Source organism: Trematomus bernacchii, unplaced genomic scaffold, assembly GCF_902827165.1.
Source record: "Trematomus bernacchii unplaced genomic scaffold, fTreBer1.1, whole genome shotgun sequence".
Lineage (NCBI taxonomy): Eukaryota > Metazoa > Chordata > Actinopteri > Perciformes > Nototheniidae > Trematomus > Trematomus bernacchii.
In genome coordinates, this window is record NW_022987973.1 from 14,920,530 (window position 1) to 14,938,750 (window position 18,221).

General features: G+C 39.3%; 1 protein-coding gene across 1 annotated transcript; it reads right to left on the minus strand.

Moving 5' to 3' along the window:
• Window positions 1-67: 67 nt before the first annotated feature.
• On the minus strand, window positions 68-13,487 carry scg3 (secretogranin III). The gene is made up of 12 exons (XM_034116555.1): window positions 13,084-13,487; window positions 12,218-12,270; window positions 12,018-12,060; window positions 11,605-11,820; window positions 10,319-10,461; window positions 9,850-9,996; window positions 9,537-9,774; window positions 8,834-8,950; window positions 5,877-5,960; window positions 4,678-4,788; window positions 3,539-3,628; window positions 68-967 (listed from the first exon to the last, which is right to left on the minus strand). The coding sequence occupies exons 1-12, from the start codon at window positions 13,184-13,186 to the stop codon at window positions 849-851; spliced, it is 1,464 nt and encodes a 487-aa protein (XP_033972446.1). The 5' UTR covers window positions 13,187-13,487; the 3' UTR covers window positions 68-848.
• Between the last annotated feature and the right edge of the window lie 4,734 nt (window positions 13,488-18,221).

Genomic DNA, 18,221 nt, shown 5'->3' on the forward strand with positions numbered 1-18,221 from the left:
CATGTGAATGTCAGTTGTTGATTTGTTCACCTCAGTGCTGCTTCATTGTCACATTTAAAGACACAGATAAAGAAAAGGCAACGTTTTAATTGCTTTTAAACTTTAGGAAAAGAATCACAAATATTTACATTTAAAAATACTTATCTTGAGTCTCTACAGAGAGGGAAATGTTGAACTCGGAGACATGCAGAGTGAATTGAATATAGAAACATGGCCCCCTAGTGGCCCCCAGTAGTATTACAGCAGAACATAACGGGAGTACGGAGGGCACTGACATGACAACAACAAATATATTTTTGGAAAAAGAAAAAAATACATTAAGATCTTACATATACACCGGAAAAGTAAATATAATAGGCTAAGACAGGTTACACAGAATGAGTACAATTGAATATATGTGCATTTTGTTGCAAAAACAGTTTTGGAAAGGGTGGACGACAAACTACAGCATTATACTCTCAAAACATTCATTTCCTGCAGGAGTCAGCTTGGAGTAAATGCTAGCATTTAATGGCATGTGTGAGTTGGATACATAAAATACCTTAATGTCCTCTCATTAATATTGTAGCTATTATTACTCTGCAATCTTGGCGTGCAAATATAATCAGTTAGGTAGCTGTAAAGAATACAATTTAAGAGAGCGTTATTAAATCTCTTTCCTGGATACATTTTAGGAATGTCTGGGAGGGTAAAAAAGTTCCCTAAGCAGGTAGTTTTGAATACACAGTATATACTTTACCATGCCATGGGAAATAACGGTAAGTATCAGGGTTTTGTTTGAGATGTAAGTGTCAGATTCAGTACTGTGTTAAGCCAGAGGGGGGAGGGGGGGGAGGGGGGTGATGGTGTTACAGGCTGCTGTAGATCCTCTTGATTGTGTCTCCTTCATCCTTGGCGATAATGCCTTTGTCAATGTAGGAGTCGACCTGCTGGTCCATGAAGTCCTTCAGCTTGGACAGGTCGTAATCTGGAAAGAGAGACAAAGCAGAGGACAGGTTTATAATCTGAGATGGTGGTAGTTGGTGGGATAGATCAGACATTAGACTTCATCTGGTGTGGTCATTCATTATCAAGGAGGATTAAGGTCATGGCATGTTTGTGTTGGGTCTAGAAGATAGCACATAATAAGAAGGAGTAAAACATGATAGCCATGCTCTTATATTAACATGATTCCTAGTGTTAATTGTCTTCAGTTTCTGGTGGTCATTTCCAACAAACTTCCTCAAATACTAAAAGATTGTGATACACCTTTAATTAAATACAAAAATAAAATTGGTTATCTTTATTGTGCAATAACCAATAAGCATATACAGTAATCCGGTTTCAGCAATTCAGACAATTATAAAATGAACATAAACTATATCATATTATAGTGATAAAGGCTTATAGAGAGCTTATGTCTGTAATGCTGCATTTGATCTTAAATCAATGGCTTCCTGTTATGATATTGACCTTTGTAAATATTGAGATTTGCTAAGATAATAAAGTCTTTAATAAGTTTGAAACAGACGTCTGTAGGTTCATTTGTGATCTAATCTTGAAGAAAGGTCCACAATGTTTTGTCCATTAAGCACCATTTCACTTTGCTTTGGATCAGTCATTTCACAAAGCACCATAAGGCAGCAGCAGGATGTGGCTATATATAGAGATAAACGCAACCTCAGTCTGAATCATGGTAACAAATGAGTTTCAGAGAGCAGGTTGGCAAACAGCTGTCACACCATTTCTCCTGCTCTGACCGACTCTGATACAGGGGGAGCAGGAGGGCAGAAGACAGCCAAGGAGTCCCACAATAACCTTTCTAAGGACATTTCGAACCGCAGCAAGAATACAGTGTTACTGTGCAGCTGACAAACAGGACGTTTGTGAGGGATTAACTGAATGTGATTAGAGACAGCGCTGCTTCTCTCAATCTTGGCTGCGAGGAGCCAAAAGGCAAAAACAAGGATGTTCCTTCGAGGTCCATCTGCTCCATTGGCACACACACACACGCACACACACATTTAGATGCACACACTAATAGCTTGCTGAGGTTGTCCTAATGAGTGCCTATGATAGAGTAAACACAATAAATGGCCCGTGGCCCACTCTGTTACTATGACACTACATTTTGGTTGAAAAGGCTTTTGTTCTCCTCCAGCTGTACTTTCTCGGAAGAGGGAGGGAAAATAGAGATAATAATGGCGAGGTTTAATGTGCTGAAAAGAGTATTATAAAAGTGGTGCATTATTACAGCTATTGAGAGTGCCACCTCGGGGAAAATTGGGTGATTTTGGCAGCACATTTTGACTCAGTATGAGGTTGTCTTTTTTTTGTCACCCTTATCTATCTGTCTTCTGTGCCCAGATCCCTGACTGGCAGGCGGGAAGGGCCCCTTGTTGTCCCAGACAACCGCTCCACGCACCAGAATGTTAATGAAGCGGCCTATATAGAGCAAGGTCGGAGATGAGCCCCAAACAAAACTTCCCTGCTGCTTCGGCTCCGGACTCTGCAGGAGTTTAAGCTCAGTGTCAGCTATTTTTTTTCTTCTTCTACTGCGTTAAAGTTGCCAAAAAGAATCTAGGTCAAACTCTGTTTTATCAGAATTTTTCGTGTCTTTTTCTTGTTTCTCTGACTCAGGAGGGGATGTATCTATTTTTGAACGTCTCAGATGAGATCAGACCACTGATATTTAGCAGTATTTATAAAACTGAGTTAGACCTTTTGGGGTTTTTACTCGTCCGACATGTCCCGCTGAGATGATCAACAGTAGACGGATGGCCTGAATAGTGAGAACTCATTAACATTTCATTCTCTGCTGCTTAATGAAGCACCACTGGACAATTGATTTTGACACTATGGAAAGCCAAACAGCAGGCTTCTCCTGTCAGACCGGAGCTCACAGTTTTCACAGCTCTGCAGACTGGTGCAGTTTCTGGGTCACATACTGCTTTTTTGTAATGCTGACAGTTACAGTATGTGTAAGGCAGTAAATATAAACGTACATTCTCCAATAATATACATTCAGAGAGCAAGCAAGCATGATGTTGATGAAGACGTGATGGTCTTCTTTCTTTTACTAGCTTTTTTGTGTTGTTGTAATAGAAATGCTAATTGTGAACTATTCAATATCTACGACTGAATCCCCTTTTTAAACGCTCTCACACGCCTAACTGCACACACAACATAAATGTAGAGGAACAGGTAGGACAAATGAATAGCCCTTTGTGTCTGAACAAGGAAGCTGCAGCAAGTAATTAGGACAGACTCATCAAGAATGATCCATATTCATGAGATCTGGAGTGAAGCATCTATCCTGGTATCCCACACTCATTTTAATTGCAAATTGGGGTCTCACAAAAGAAGCTTCACATTTTCTGTTCTTTAGTGCGTCGTCTCCGACCTGTCTGTGACAAAACACAGATAAGTGAGGAGACAAGTGTTTGCGAATGAAGATGACGTGGTTTTCTTAGTCTGGTTATGAAAACTCACACATAAGAAAAGGGATATCAGTTCAAGGTGACCGGTTGAAATGTTTTGGTTAGGGAGTGTTTCTCACCATCTTTGCCTTCTTCTTTGTTGTGTTTCTTCAACCACTCAATGTTCTTCCTGATGGCCTCCAGGTAAGTCTCTGATTTGCCAGGCTGATCTGGTAAGAGAAGGAGAAAATGTATTAGAAAGTGGAAAATTAACTATTTCTAGATCTGTTATTCATTTACACATAAGGGCCTCGTTTCCACAATAAGTAAGATATGCTTTTTTAGACTTGTGCAATATTTACACCACAAAACTCTTCCTAAAGCAATACTTCATGCTTTAACATTTACATTTCTGTAGCAAAAGGAGCAGACTGAGAGACAGCATTTTACTTTTTAAATTATATATTTACTATCAGCATAATAAAGAAAAACAGGTTCGGCATTTACAACAGTAAGTGTTTTGATATATCTACAGTTTTTCAAATCATAAATCAAAATATTGCATAACCACAGAATAAAGTAGGACTCTATAACATGCCCCCCATTTTACCGTCAATATCCCATTTTAATTGACAATGCTCAGGATTTTCCGCATTTCCTGCTGAAACGAATGTAATGTTGGTAATCTTTATCTATGTTTGTTTGTTTTTTATTTGTATGCAAGCGTGCGTGTTTGTGTGGATTACCCTGATAAACCGTTACTGTACAGGGACAGAGAATAATGGCAGCTGTCAGAAGCTTTTCTGTTAGTGTTATTGTACTGGCCTAGTTCCGGGGGCGCAGAGACTTAACTGTGATTGGCCAGAATACCCAGAGTTGTTTACTTCCTGTCAGCCCTGCTGAGTGAAAACAATCTAAAATGGCCTCAGCCATTATGCTAAAACTCATTTTTGAACACAACATGAACATTTGTTGAGGGACAGTGAAGACAATGTTTTTGCTTAATTGAATTTATGCGGTTGGAATGTTCTATTTTTGAGCAATCTGCATTTATTTGGGACATTTGACACAAAACAAAACAGTGAAAGCATAATGCAAAAAAACTAAATGAAACAAAAACTAAAGAAACACAAGTCATGCAATTCACAAGGCACATCGTTTATGATTTTTGAGGGGCAAATTGGTAAATAGTATTAAATTATTTTAGCAAATAATAATATATAATAAGAGAAAGCTATTCATGTTTCGTCTGGTCATCAGGAATAGGAAGTGGACTGACTGGTCTCGGTGGATCGCTGCTCCTCCTTGGTTGAGTCCTTCAGGTTCTCATACTCCTTCTGCATCTTGGCAGCCTCCGCCTTGGTGTTGTCGTCCTCATCCGCAGTTTTTCCTACAGCAAAGAAACAGTACACGGAGCATTAGATTAAATTAAATTGCTCCGTTGCTGCTAGAAATACTTGATGCAGTTGGGAAATACGTGTGTTAACCTTCTGGCAAAAACTGCATTTCATTTTGTATCTGTTACACTATGCCATACATTTAGTTTTTAGAATTGAACAAACAACATAAAGTGTGTTTTTTGTTGAGCTTTAGCAGTTAGACAGATTTGTATCTTCTGACTGTGCCAGGGTAGCTCAATTCCCTGTTCTGCTAAGCTAACTGGCAGTAGCAACACATTCAAAAGTTGTATTGATCTTCTCATCTAACACCAAAAGCATATTCCCCTAAATCTCAAACGGTTCCTTTAAAGGTGAATTTAACTATAAAAGGGGTTTTGAACATACGGCCAACCCTGGCCTGCCAGAGGGTTTAATCTGGTCCCATGGATGACTTTGCAAAGGGTAAAAATGGCAGTGAACTCAATCTTTCCAATATTCCAATAAAATGCACTGCTATGCCTTTTTGTCAATTGGGTGTTGCGCTGTCCTAAGAATAGCAGGCCCAATACTTGATGTGCTACTATAGATCCAACGTGCTAACATACAGGCTAGTTTACACTGCACTTTCAAATGTATGTTAATGTATTTGTATGTACAGTAACTGCAACACTCATCATTGCAAAGATTATAAGAACTTGAAACCACAACAGAGATAACAAAATTGTATGCAGGTTTGAGGAAACAGTAGTCTGTTTTATATGGGGAAAACAATTGGAGGTAATTTAAATGTTATTATGCTTCTGGTCCGACTCAGATAAAGTGGCCCGTGATGTAACATTTGTTTGAAACCCCTGACCTAGAAGTTACTCCTACATCTTTCTATGTTTATAACTTATAACCTTAAAAATAAGGTTAAAAAAAGAACTTTTTCTGTTGATTCTCAATGTTACAAACATGAACCATGTTTGAATCCATATAAAATAAAAATAATAACTTCTTCTTGTGATAAGCTTATAAAGCCCTGCAAAGCCAAACATACCTATTACAGATGCCTGTGTGGAATAAAATGTTATGATTTTATTGGCGTTGGACATGTTACCGTTGGGTCCAGTGAAGTCAGGAGGCCCCAGAGCCTTCCCCAGCTTGTTCTTGGTCTGCATGGCTATCATAGTATCCAGGTTCTCTGCAGGAAACAGGCCAAACATTTACTTAAGATTTGATCAGCATTGTGACGTCAGTCCACTCTACTGACGCTGCCACGCTGTGCCTGTGTGACTCAGAGGGCATTCTCATCAGAATAGGTTTTCATTTAATTCATGGAAAGGAGGCTCAAGATTATGACGATAGCAGTGGATACAATCATGTTCTTTTCCATTATCATTTTCAAAAATGTGATTAGGCATTTTGGACTTAATATCATAGAAGAAAAATACATAATGAGCTGATATAGGGATAACATATCAAGCAGATTTAAGGGTGTGTTGTCCCTGATATCTTTGTGGGTAACGCTTTCACAACAAGATTAGAGAAGGTCCCCAAATCAGTCACACACACAGACCATATGGTTTAAGAGACTGAAATTAAGTGTAAACTGATCCTCTCTGGATTAACTAATGGCTAAACATTATGTAAAAAAAACAGAGAAAGCAGATGTTCCACAGATACACACATCCAAGGGATCAGCTCAAATGTCATCTTCTATGTCATCTTCTATGTAAAGTCATTTGACTTTAAGATACAGCCTTAGAAAAACACTGCAATATGTTATACATAAATACAACTGTGTTTTACCATAATCATTCATTGTCCATCCACTTAACACTTAAGACATTTATTTCAGTTTATAACTATATTATTGTGTGTCACAAATCGTTGATTATTTTTATAATAACTAACTAACTTATGTGAGAACTATAGGACTTAAAGTGTTACCAAAGTCCCCAAGAAGCACCTTTCCAATTGAGTGAGATAATACTATGGAATAAAACAATGGCTATTTTTGGTAATTTACTTTTAGCAGTTCTCGGGCAGACAAGGAGCATTACGTTATATCAAGGCCTATAGACCCCAGAGCTAATGCTGCAAGACAAAGGAATAGGGGAAAATATGACTACAAGTTAGAGCAGGTCCAGATTTTAAGGGAGATATCTAAAATGTGAAAAAAAAGGACAAACATGGAAGGTTACATTTCCGCTTCAAGCAACTGAGAATTAAGGATCTGTAAAATGTCCTCTCTCTTATTCTTTGACTGAACTCTCCTTTTATTTCTTATTATCTGAGCATCTCACTTGCACTTTCTAATCTGCCTCCTCCCACCTGTAGCACAGTGGAAGTCCATTATTATTTCATCCTTTCCCGCTGCCCAAACACACACACACACACACACACACACACACACACACACACACACACACACACACACACACACACACACACACACACACACACACACACACACACACACACACACACACAACCCATCATTGGTCCTCCCCCGCTCTCCTCTATCACTCTCTATCTTGGGCCCGACTCGATTAGCGTTGATTGACATTTGTACCTGCGTGCTGTGTGACTCACTGGACTGGGGGGGGTTGGCATTAACTCGTTGCTAGGCGATGGAGGAATTCCGTCCTATTATCTCCTCACAATCTATGCTACATAAAGAACGGGGGGGTTGCCTAGGAAACCCATATCTTGTGTAAGCGTAAATGCCCGTTTGTTCTGCTGTGTAGCGTCAGCCGTCGTCATTTGTTCCACTGTCAGATACAACAAGTTGACAGAGGCAGGGAATAAATCAGCCTTAGTTAAAAGCTGGTCAGCCTTAGTCATAATATGTTTATTATCACTGCTTTTATAGTGGCATAAACACATTGTAAACCTATTCAAATTAGTTACAAATCATTTTTCTCACTTTTGGTAAGACTACTAGTGAAACTCTTGGTCAACGTTTTTGATTAATCATTGCTGATTTTACTAGCAAAAATATAACACAAGTTTTAGTTTGAACCTTTTCAAATGTGAGGATTGGCTCTGTGTTATATCACTGTACATTTAATTTCTCTTTCTGTTTTCTGGATAGTACATAAACAAGTAGTTTGGAAACATCACGTGGCTCTTTATAATTATGAATGGCATTTCTCCCATTTACCACCAGTGACATTTATAGTGTATACCCTCAAAACGTCACTGGTGATATTTTATCTAAATTAGCATTGTCTAGTGTGCAGGCTCTATTTGTTCTGTCGTGTACATGTTGTTATGAACAGCACAAGTGTGGAAAAAACAAGTGTTTATCGTCTGCGTCTGCATGCTTTTGTAAATATATTTGTTATGGTTTTTAAATTATTGAAAACATAATGTACCCATTAATCCATAATGACAATATGGTTGCTGCTCTATGACAGTCATGTTGATTTTGAAGCCCATATTTTTGTTTTTTGAGTGTTATTGAGGCAGATATATAAAGATAGAGAGATGTTGGGTCTTGGGTTTCCTGAGGCTCACACACAGAGATGACAGCTGTTTCTTACAGGTGGCTGACCTTTCCACTGGCTACTGATGTGATGTCAGGCCATAAACGCCAGCCTGGTTATATAGGGTGCCCCTGACACTAATCTGTCTGCACAGGCTTTACACTTCACAGCACAGGCTGATAGGGGGACATTACCTCGGCTGAACACACAAGAAACACAAGCAAAAAGCACATATATAACACAGAACGAGAGCTGCATATGCACTAGCCAGCTAATGGGATGGATAGATAAAAACGTACCCACATGTAAGCCACACATCATAGAGCTGTATTATACGTATATGAATATACAGTATATCCTCTCCATTAAGTCAACTACAGCAAATATCTTGTTTGTCAAACTACTCCAAAGTCAAGGATTAATATACTTTGTTATCATTTTATCCCCCGTCCTACGTATACATAACATTATTTACAACAAATGATGTGACTGTGGCACCTGTTATCCTAAGTATGCCTCGTGCTGTGGCACTGAATGTACCAGACTGATAGATAAACAGAGCTGTTATTGTGTTATGTCTTACCTAAATAGGACACTCCCTCCTCCGGAGTGATGGTGCCGTACTTCACCATCATCTTCACAAAATCTATCAGCGTCTTCATGATGGTGATCAATGTTTCTCTCTCCTGAGCGTCTTGATCTGCAACAATAAACGGGGAAACCAGTTATATTCACAACAATAAATACTATAATTATTGACTTTCTTTGCAGTTACTCCCTTCCTACAAATATAACTATATATAGACAGATATATAATAATGGTAGAAATGTATATAAACATTATAAAAATAAAAATGTAAATAAACGATAAAGTATGAGAAATAAGTCTATAAAATATGTGCTAAATATTACAATATAGGCTTCACTACAACATTGTTAATAATAATGCTAAAAAAGAGTCTATGGTTAATTCAATCACTGTTTTTCTAATGGTAATTGGTTTCAGTGGTGTTGATGTTACCACATGCTGTTTGACAGTGGGGGTCATGAGGATGGGATTATAAATAATTTGTTATGTGTGCGCGTTTCATCCGCACTTCCTAGGAAGGCGTGTTGGGCAAGCATTGGCTCATCCTGGAGAACAGTATCTCCATGACAACAGCAGCGCTCCAGTCCTGTTCCTGATCTGGAGAACGTCTATCTTTGGATGAAGGAAGCTGTGAAGCAACGCTTTTTGTGCCTCTGATCTAAATTGTCACAGACTGGGCCTGTGTTGGAGTGTGTACCTGAGTCGAGGCTGCGCAGCAGGTGGTAGAAGTTGGGGAAGTACTGCAGGTCCTGGAGCCCGTCCTCGGGGCTCACCTCGTTGCCCTCCTCGTTGCCCCCCTCAGTATCTTTGTCCCAGGTCTTAGCTTCTTTGTCTTCTTCTGCATCCCTGTCCACCTCGTCCTCAACCTCATCATCATTTTCTTCCTCCTCCTCCTCGTCCCCGTTGTAGCGGCGCTTGGGTGGCTCCCATGTGTCCTAAAGATGTTTTAGATGTTATTGTTGTGACTCGTATTGCTATCATATCATATCTATTGTTTACAGGTTTTGTACCTTGATTGCATCAGCGCCCTGTTCATCCTGCCCTCCCTGTATTTCTTCATCGTCCTCAATCTCGTTGTTTTTGGCATTTTTGGTGATGAGATCCTGGAGAGCCTCGGCCACCTGGTACTCCAGAGTGTCAGCCTGACTGTCTGTTATCTACAGAGGGAGGAGGAGAAAGAAACAGAGACAGAATGAGAACAAATGTGTGTAATAACACATCTTATGTAAGATTAGCTATAACAGAAGAGCATGTCCTGGCTATCAACCTCTATGTAACACATAGTGATTGCTGTCACTGAGAGAACTGTCTCAGGGACAAATGTGGACACCTCTTAATTACTTATTGAATGTCACAAAAAATAATTCACAGCTGAAGCCATGGAACAACGCACAATTCACACGCTGTTCCCTCCTGCAGGGAGAGAGAATACATCTCAGGCCACACGCTGATGAAACAGCATACCAGCTCACAACTCACCAGCCCCAGTTTGAGCAGTTTTAAGACGATCCTGTCGAACACCCCTCTGTCGTCCTCCTCATAGATCTTGTTTGCGATCTTCTGGACGATGTCTTCTGCTGTCAGCGGAGTGCCATCCACCTGACGGAAGCTTTCTGTTTCATCTGAGAAGATAAAACAACACATATGTTATCATTTGTTTCTTAACTTTCTTAACTTGATTATTAGCTGTGTGTAGGTTTAATGTTTAAGTTCTTATCTTATAGCTGTCAGATTTTCAACGTCCCCCACCATAGGAGATTTTATGAAACTTGTTTTCTACCTTGTCTACTTTACTCCATCTGTCCTATTTCTGCTCTGTCTCATTATTAAATGGAAAACCTTGACCTAGAAATGAATTATCTCGCTCATAAGGCTTAGAATTAGTCAGTAAAAAATGATTCACACTCTCCTCTCCTACATCATCCATATCCCCTTTACTCGGTAACAAATGTGAAATTGTTACAGCTTGACTGTTACATAACTGTCCCTGCTGCTTCTCAATGTCCACGCACAATAAAAATAAGCACTGCTAGAATACTATTGCCCGTACTGGCGGGTTGATTCATCCATCATTTTACGTTCAAACACATTTCTGTCTCACAACAGGAAATAAGAAATAAAATCCAGACTGCGCTTGCCAAATTTAGATGTAGCGTAACCTGACAAGCTGCTTGTCATTGCCTGACCGACCACATGAATCGATGAAGTGTAGCAGCACTCAGCGCTTTGTGTCTGAGTCACCTCAGAGAATGCTGCTGATTGGACTGAGATATCAAGTTACATACATATACAGAGAACTGTGTGCTGATCTTGTGAAATCTATTGAGGCTGAACATCTTTGTAGACATCAGCAAATTATTGGATTTACAGTGATTTTACATAAAGGCCTATGATTAAAGAAATTGTGGTTGCATCTCTGAGGAAAATCAATGCCACATATTGTCTTCTGTGTAAAGGTGGACCTGATACAGAAGCCCAGCATAAGCTTTCACTACCGCAGGGGGAGAGGATAATCTTTCTCTCTCCATGCACGTGTTCTCTCTTTGACTATTTCCATCTGTCCCTGCTTATCCCCATCACACCCACACATGATTTCTCTGCCTTCTGTTTCTTAAAATGTCGGTGCCAGAGAGAAACATGCGCCATGAGCCCTGCCCTTTGAGGGCAAAGGTCAATGAAGCAGAAGGAGTAATACCTAACACAGCACCTTCACAAACATGCCAGGACAGGTGCATGGTGACAGGTGTGAGTAACACGGTACTTGCCATCGTCCATGCCGGTCTTGGTGGAGTCGTAGTCCTCGGCCAGGCGCCGACTCTTGGTCGAGTCTGATTCATCTGGAACGTACTTGCCATCCTTTTTCAGCGGCACCTCAGTGGTCTCCTTTGATTTCTGGCCCTCAGCCAGAGACTTCAGCACGGTGAAGTCATCGAGGTCCTGCTCTGACTCTCCGTCCTTGGAGGCAGACGGACGCTTGCTCTCTGAAAAAGCAGCATAGAATAAATGATCAAACAGGAGGAACAAACGTGATGGAGGTGAATTCTTCTCATATTAATGTAGTTCTATTTTTGTTATTTCTCAGTGCAGATGAAGCATGTTTTACTGGAAGTGCTGCAACATGAACCCAGCAGGCGGAAATAAGGTCATTAATTGATTGGCAGTAAAGGTTTCCTCTTACCAGCAGACTGTACAGCAGCCTTCACGCTGTCCGCCTCAGCAATCTGGGGAAAAGATTAACAATAAACATATCATTTCCAATCAGGATATAAGCTCTGATTAATTATATTTGCTGGGCTAATACCTGTTGTTTGACTAGGGATCAAACCGCCTATTTGGCCAGATATTGGATGAAACAATAGGATGAGAAAGAGAGCTTACCTGCTCCTGTAGTGGTCTTTCTTCCGTCAACTGTCTGTTGTACACAGTTTTATCTGCAACAGAATAAAATGCATGTAATTACTAAACTAAAGCAGACTTTATTTAAAAAAAAAAGCAGATTCAGATTTTCTAGGCTACAACATTTATTTGCACATAGATACATATTATTTTTTAACATATCTAAGATTATTTAGGCTACTTCTATAAAAAGTGTAACTATTTGTTTTACATTTTTATCTTTCAGACTTCTGTGGTTGGTTCTGGTTTTCCAACTCAGCATGCAGAGCAGAGGCAGATCTTAATCGGATTATCAAACAAAAGATTAAACTGGAGCTAAAATAGACCGCAAGCACCATAATAACTAGAGCAGGCGTCGTTAAAAACTCCACTGCTGGGCTGGAGCTGGACTTTATTTTGTTCGTCAACAGGTTTATGAATAACACAATCAAGCTACTGATAATGGCTACCAAACATTGCAAAACCTGAAGATGAAAATAAATGGTTCAAAAATAAATAAGTATCGAATAACATCCCTTTACGTGTACAGTAAATGTCAGGTGTAGTTTTGTGCAGAAACTTTTCTTTTTAAATTTGTTTGAGAATCACATTTTGAGTTATGAGTTTATAATAACCTATAGTAGCCTATTTTGTATTTGTATTGTATGCATCATGTGTGCAGACAGATAGACAGTGTTATGTCCTTACACTTTGTGGCGTTTAAAAATCTTATTTGTAACCACCGACTTCCTCCAGTAACAAATTGCAATAACAACACAGGTTCAATGAAATTATTGCACTAATACTTCACATTACAATACAACCACAACGCATTTCTACCTCACGGTTAGAGGCTATGTCCAACTCACCATCCGCTGAGGCTGTCGGTGTGGGGAAGGCAGATATCTGGCTCACTACATTCAGGGCTATAAGCTGGAAAAGGACGAAAAGGCCGACGTATTTTGACGCCATTCTGAAGTGTTCAAGAGGAACAATATATTTTGGCTGTCTGTGGTTTCCTCGTCCAGAAGCAAAGTGCTGAATGTGTGGACAGCTCCGCTCCGCTTCGGCCGGATGCTGGTGCTGAAAGTGCCGCGGAGGCTGCGCCCTGAAGTAGCCGCTCTGTCAGACGCACGGCGCGGGGAGGGGCTGGGCAAATCTCCGCCGTGCACTGGAGCTGTTGACGAGCCGCGGTGCTGAAACCAGGTCACCTCGCTATAATTATAACTAGATAAGCAGGGAGCCTCTTCAAGCCCCGTGTGAGCTGAAGAATCACCTGCTAAACAGTAGAGGCCACTACAAGACCTGCCCCCTCCGTCTTTACAGAGGAGGAGGAGGAGGAGGAGGAGGAGGAGGAGGAGGAGGAGGAAGAGGAGATGAACACTGCAAAAAGTGTCAATTTAATAAGACATATCAGCTTTCGGGGGTACTAAAATATGATGTTTTTTTTATTGATCAGGGGAAACAGTTTTTAAACATGCAATAACTCAATTATTAGTAAGGTTTTCGAGGTATTTATTGAAATAAGTAACAGTCTCGATAAGGTATGAGCATTTCAACCATCATTCAAAATCACCATTGCAGAAAGATCCTAAGAACTGCACTGGTTACAGTAAATCATTTTCTTAATCAATTACCTACAACATTGCCAAGTGGGCAGGACAGTGAACGAAATGCTGAGTTTAATATTTTTCGCAGTGTTAGAGCAGAAAAAAACGCCCATACCGTGCGTCACACACAACCTGCGTCATGGTCATATATCTCCCACTGCCCGGTCAATAGCAACCGTTATTAAAACGGCAAACAATTAGACACACCGACCACGGGGAAGATATATAATAGGTCACTTTTATGACCGGGTTGCTTGCACACAATCAGGTTACTGCTAATTAGATGCAGGCTTACCTCTCAGGTATGCCTACTTAAAAGGTCACTTTTCAATGTGAGGCTTTTTGTTTTCATAGTTCTTTACCCATACTTAATGAGAGTATATTAGTTATTTGACCTGAATATTTAATTACTGAATTGAGAAACAAGTTTAATGCAAGGGTAAAATCAGGTGTCATCATGAAAAAGATTGCATTGATGCATGAAAGCAAGGAATTAGTGGCAAAAGGGCATATTATTTGTATGATGAGTCACTGTTAATGTCTGAGATAAAAATGCATCCTGCGTCAGATTGAATGTAACTAACAACATGTAGTGCTGAAGCCTTAAGTACAATGTTGACTGAGGCCTATACACTTCACTTTAGTATTGCCCAGCTACAACATTAAAGTGCTCTTCGTCATATTTGTCAGCAATAGAAACAGAATAATATTCTATTCTATAATAATATAACACTTGGGAAAAAGCCATTCTGCCATTTAGTACTTTTGTTTTTGATACTGCAGTAGCCTTCTGCTAATAAGACATTTCAGGACAGTGTCAGGAGTATTTTGAGAGTATGGTTTATCTACTTTTATTTAAATCATAGTGACTGCTCTGAGCAGGGTGAATGTAACTGGTGTAATGTCAACAGTTGTTCTTTCCCCAAACAGTATAGAAGTGAAGGTTTGAAGGTGCAATAAGGAATATCAGGACAATGAGGAAGAAGAAGATTAAACCACTGTCCTGAGATGATGTCGAATTCTTACTTTTGTTATGGAAAGGTTGTATTGAATCAAGTCCAGTAAATGTATTGCCAAATACAATACTCATTGAAAAAATCTGAACCGTTGATTTTATTTAAATGTATTATGTCAACAAATGTCACATAACTGTAATGGGTTAGTTCAAAGCAATAATATGACGTTTTAATAGGTTCAACCTAATATTATTGCTTCAGTTTTGTCAGTATAATGAAGAACTTAATTCACCGCTCTTTTAATTGCCGAACACACAATGAAATTCAGTATATCATTTACTACAGTAGAGAGTAAGATGAAGAAAAATTGATCATCTCATGATCACACAACAATCAATTATTATTCATACTTTCTCGAAAGTTCCATTTTGCCTTCTCAGATGCTTTAAGATCGTATAATTAATTCTTCCCTTATACTTTGCCCTGTGCAGTGCAGGATGGGATGTTTGCCATCTCCTGTGGTAATACTTTACTTCCTGTCTTCTGCCTGCCTCAGCATTAAAGAGCAACAGCTCTGCCAAGATGTAGGCCCGTCAAATATCAGGCCAGTAAAAAGACCAAAGACACATCCAAAGAAAATCATGCAGTAATGCAAAAGCAGTGATAATCATCCAAACAGAGCAGCTCATTTTCCTTTGCAAGACTAGCATCATATTTGAGCTTTTTTCTGAGGAATAGCTTTTTCATCATGTGCAAAATGCACAGCACTACTGACATCTTGTGTGCAGTAGCTGGAGTTACAGTCTTCGGTTACTTGTTTCCTCAAGTAGCACCTTGACAACATGCCAACATGTAAATAAAAGACCCCAAAACAATCATTATTAATCTGTCAGCTTCCTCCCTGAGAGAGAGGATATTCACAAGGACCTCCTGACCTCTTACCAAAAAGAAGAAAAGAAAAACCCCATCTCTTGTAAACTACTGGTATTGCTCTATTTCTGGCTTTTTCACATCCTTTCCCAACTGGCAGCAGTTAAAGGTGGGGTAGGTAATTTCGTAGAAACCAGCTCGAGTGCGTAGAATTTGAAAATACACAACCGGAGAAAATCTGCCACTTTCTTACAGAGCCCCTCCTCCAACACACACGAACGCGCACATGACCAATGAGGGCACGAGATAAGTTTGTGCACAGATGGAAAGCTGACAGGCAGGTAGGCCATCCAGTTATTTTAGCCGGGCCGGCTAAAATGATTGGTCGTGTTTTTTACAGTAGGCCTACTACGGCTTCCACAGATGAAATATTTTTATGGATTTTTTGTCAAAGCACTTAAAATATTCATTGCTATCAGGATGTTAAGAGCATTCCATGGAATATAACAAAAACTGTATCTCGAGCCGGTTTCTCAAACTTACCTACCCTACCTTTAACTGTTAATGCATAATTATTCACAGATGCTTTATTTCAAAACTACTTAAGTTATAAAATAAAACAGACATTTGATGTTAAGATTTTGAAGGTAAATGAAAGTATTTTGATTATATCTTCCCATTTTTTGATCTTACTGAAGTGTATTTCAGTTAATTCTGCGTACAAGTGAGATTGTCTCAAATAAAACATTTTTCATGCTCATTATTTAAAATCTTAATTTCATGTTTTATTAAAACTGTTGATTTTGGTGAATATATTAAGGCACAGAGCTAATCAACCCAAAATGATGTCTGTATAGGCTGTGTAATATTATTCCCAGATCAAGTCTGTGTTATATGTATGTTTATAGTGAATATACTGCCATCATGTGTCCACTTAATATACCACAGTATGCTCAAATGAGGCTTGCATATACTGTACATGTCATCAAGGGGTAAGAGTACTAAAATAGTGTCCTCTTGTAAAGTTACATAACTGTATATACATTTTACTCAAGTAATGCCATTAGTTATGGTTCGCTCTGTGTAAACTGCAGTACATTTATCAAAGAGAGAAAAAGGTGGAGCATTGTCGTAAAACAAAAATTGTTAAATAATTGTAAAAAATAAATGGAATGGAATTTGACCTTGCAGTCAATTTACAACATGTCGCCAGAGCTAAGCTGTCTAACGACTAATGTACAACTTTTATCATGAAGCAACTACTACTCTTAAGGATTTTTTGACAACAATGTAAGGAGGAGTAGGTCCTTAAAGTAAACAACCTTTAACTTCCTGCTGGAGGTCGATCTTGACTTTTGTACTACTAGTAAATAATGGCATCATGTAGATGTCTTCAAAACTTCCTGTTTCAAGGTGAAATCTACGAATAAATAAGAATTCCTTTCATTTCAGCCGGGTCCTTCCGATGTTGTCGTGCTCTGAGCCTAAACAAAAGAGAATCATTGTGACTGGTTGTGTGTGTACATTGATCTTGATCTGTTGACTTGGTGTTTATTTTGATCTGTTGACTTGGTGTTTATTTGTCTGTTTCTGATGTTTTGGGAAAGTCTAAACAGTAAACAAGCTGTCTCCAGAGAACGGGACAGATACATGAAATCCCTTTTTATATCAGACTCAAGGGCAAACTGTTTGTATGACTTCAAAGACTGCAGCGGTGACTTCGTGGAGCAGGGAAGCTTTGATATGTCATCTATTTACCGTCTTTTTCAAACACTATGCAGAGGATACTTTGTTGTTTCAGTGATTTCCAAGACGTCCTGTGGTTATCTGGACAAACAATCCTTTGTATGGATACACCACTACATTTTTTCAAAAAACTCAGATTGCTATCTGTGGTCATCAGGTCTGTGTATATCGGTCTTATCTGAAATATGTTCTTTGTTGCATTTGAACAGCGGTTCAGAGAAAAAAGCCCAGTTGTAACACAACAAATACCATTTATTAAACCTTAATATATTTGTTCTTATCAGTCACACTGGATTTTGTGATCATCGCCCTCAGATTAGTATTTAATTGTGTGATGAGTTACTTTACCATGAGGGGTCCTAATCCCCGAAGTGAAACAAAATAGAGAAAGCAAATGGAATAAGAAAAGGGGAAATTAGTCAAAAAGGCCAAAAAGACAAATAAAACGCCCCCCTTATCTTTATTATTGCACAATTGTTGTAATGTAACTAAATTGTCGGAACAATTCCACATCTGTCACACTACCAAATCTTGTTGCTTTAAAAACAGTTTAAGGAGCTGTACCATTTAAAAAAATAAATAATTGTACCTCTGTTCCTTTTCAAAAGGGCACACGTCTCACAGCGAGTATCAAACATGTGACCTGCCAGCAGTGTCATCAACACTGAGGCCTCTCTTTCACCAGTTGACAGATGAGGCTGCGGCCCCTTCCTCTGATCCTTTGGGGGGCAGCATTGGGAGATCATTGAGTCACAGGCTGTTTTCAGGCTGTGTGGTCTGTGGTCTGGCCTGCAAGTCTGAGAACCAGTTTGACTTGACAGGAAC

Coding starts and splice junctions, on each gene's coding strand:
- scg3 (XM_034116555.1), bottom strand. CDS start 13,186: ATGGCGTCAAAATACGTCGGCCTTTTCGTCCTTTTCCAGCTTATAGCC. Junction 11,821..12,017: donor GGCTGCTGTACAGTCTGCTG/GTAAGAGGAAAC, acceptor CTGCTTTTTCAG/AGAGCAAGCGTCCGTCTGCC. Junction 968..3,538: donor CAAAGAAGAAGGCAAAGATG/GTGAGAAACACT, acceptor CTCTCTTTCCAG/ATTACGACCTGTCCAAGCTG.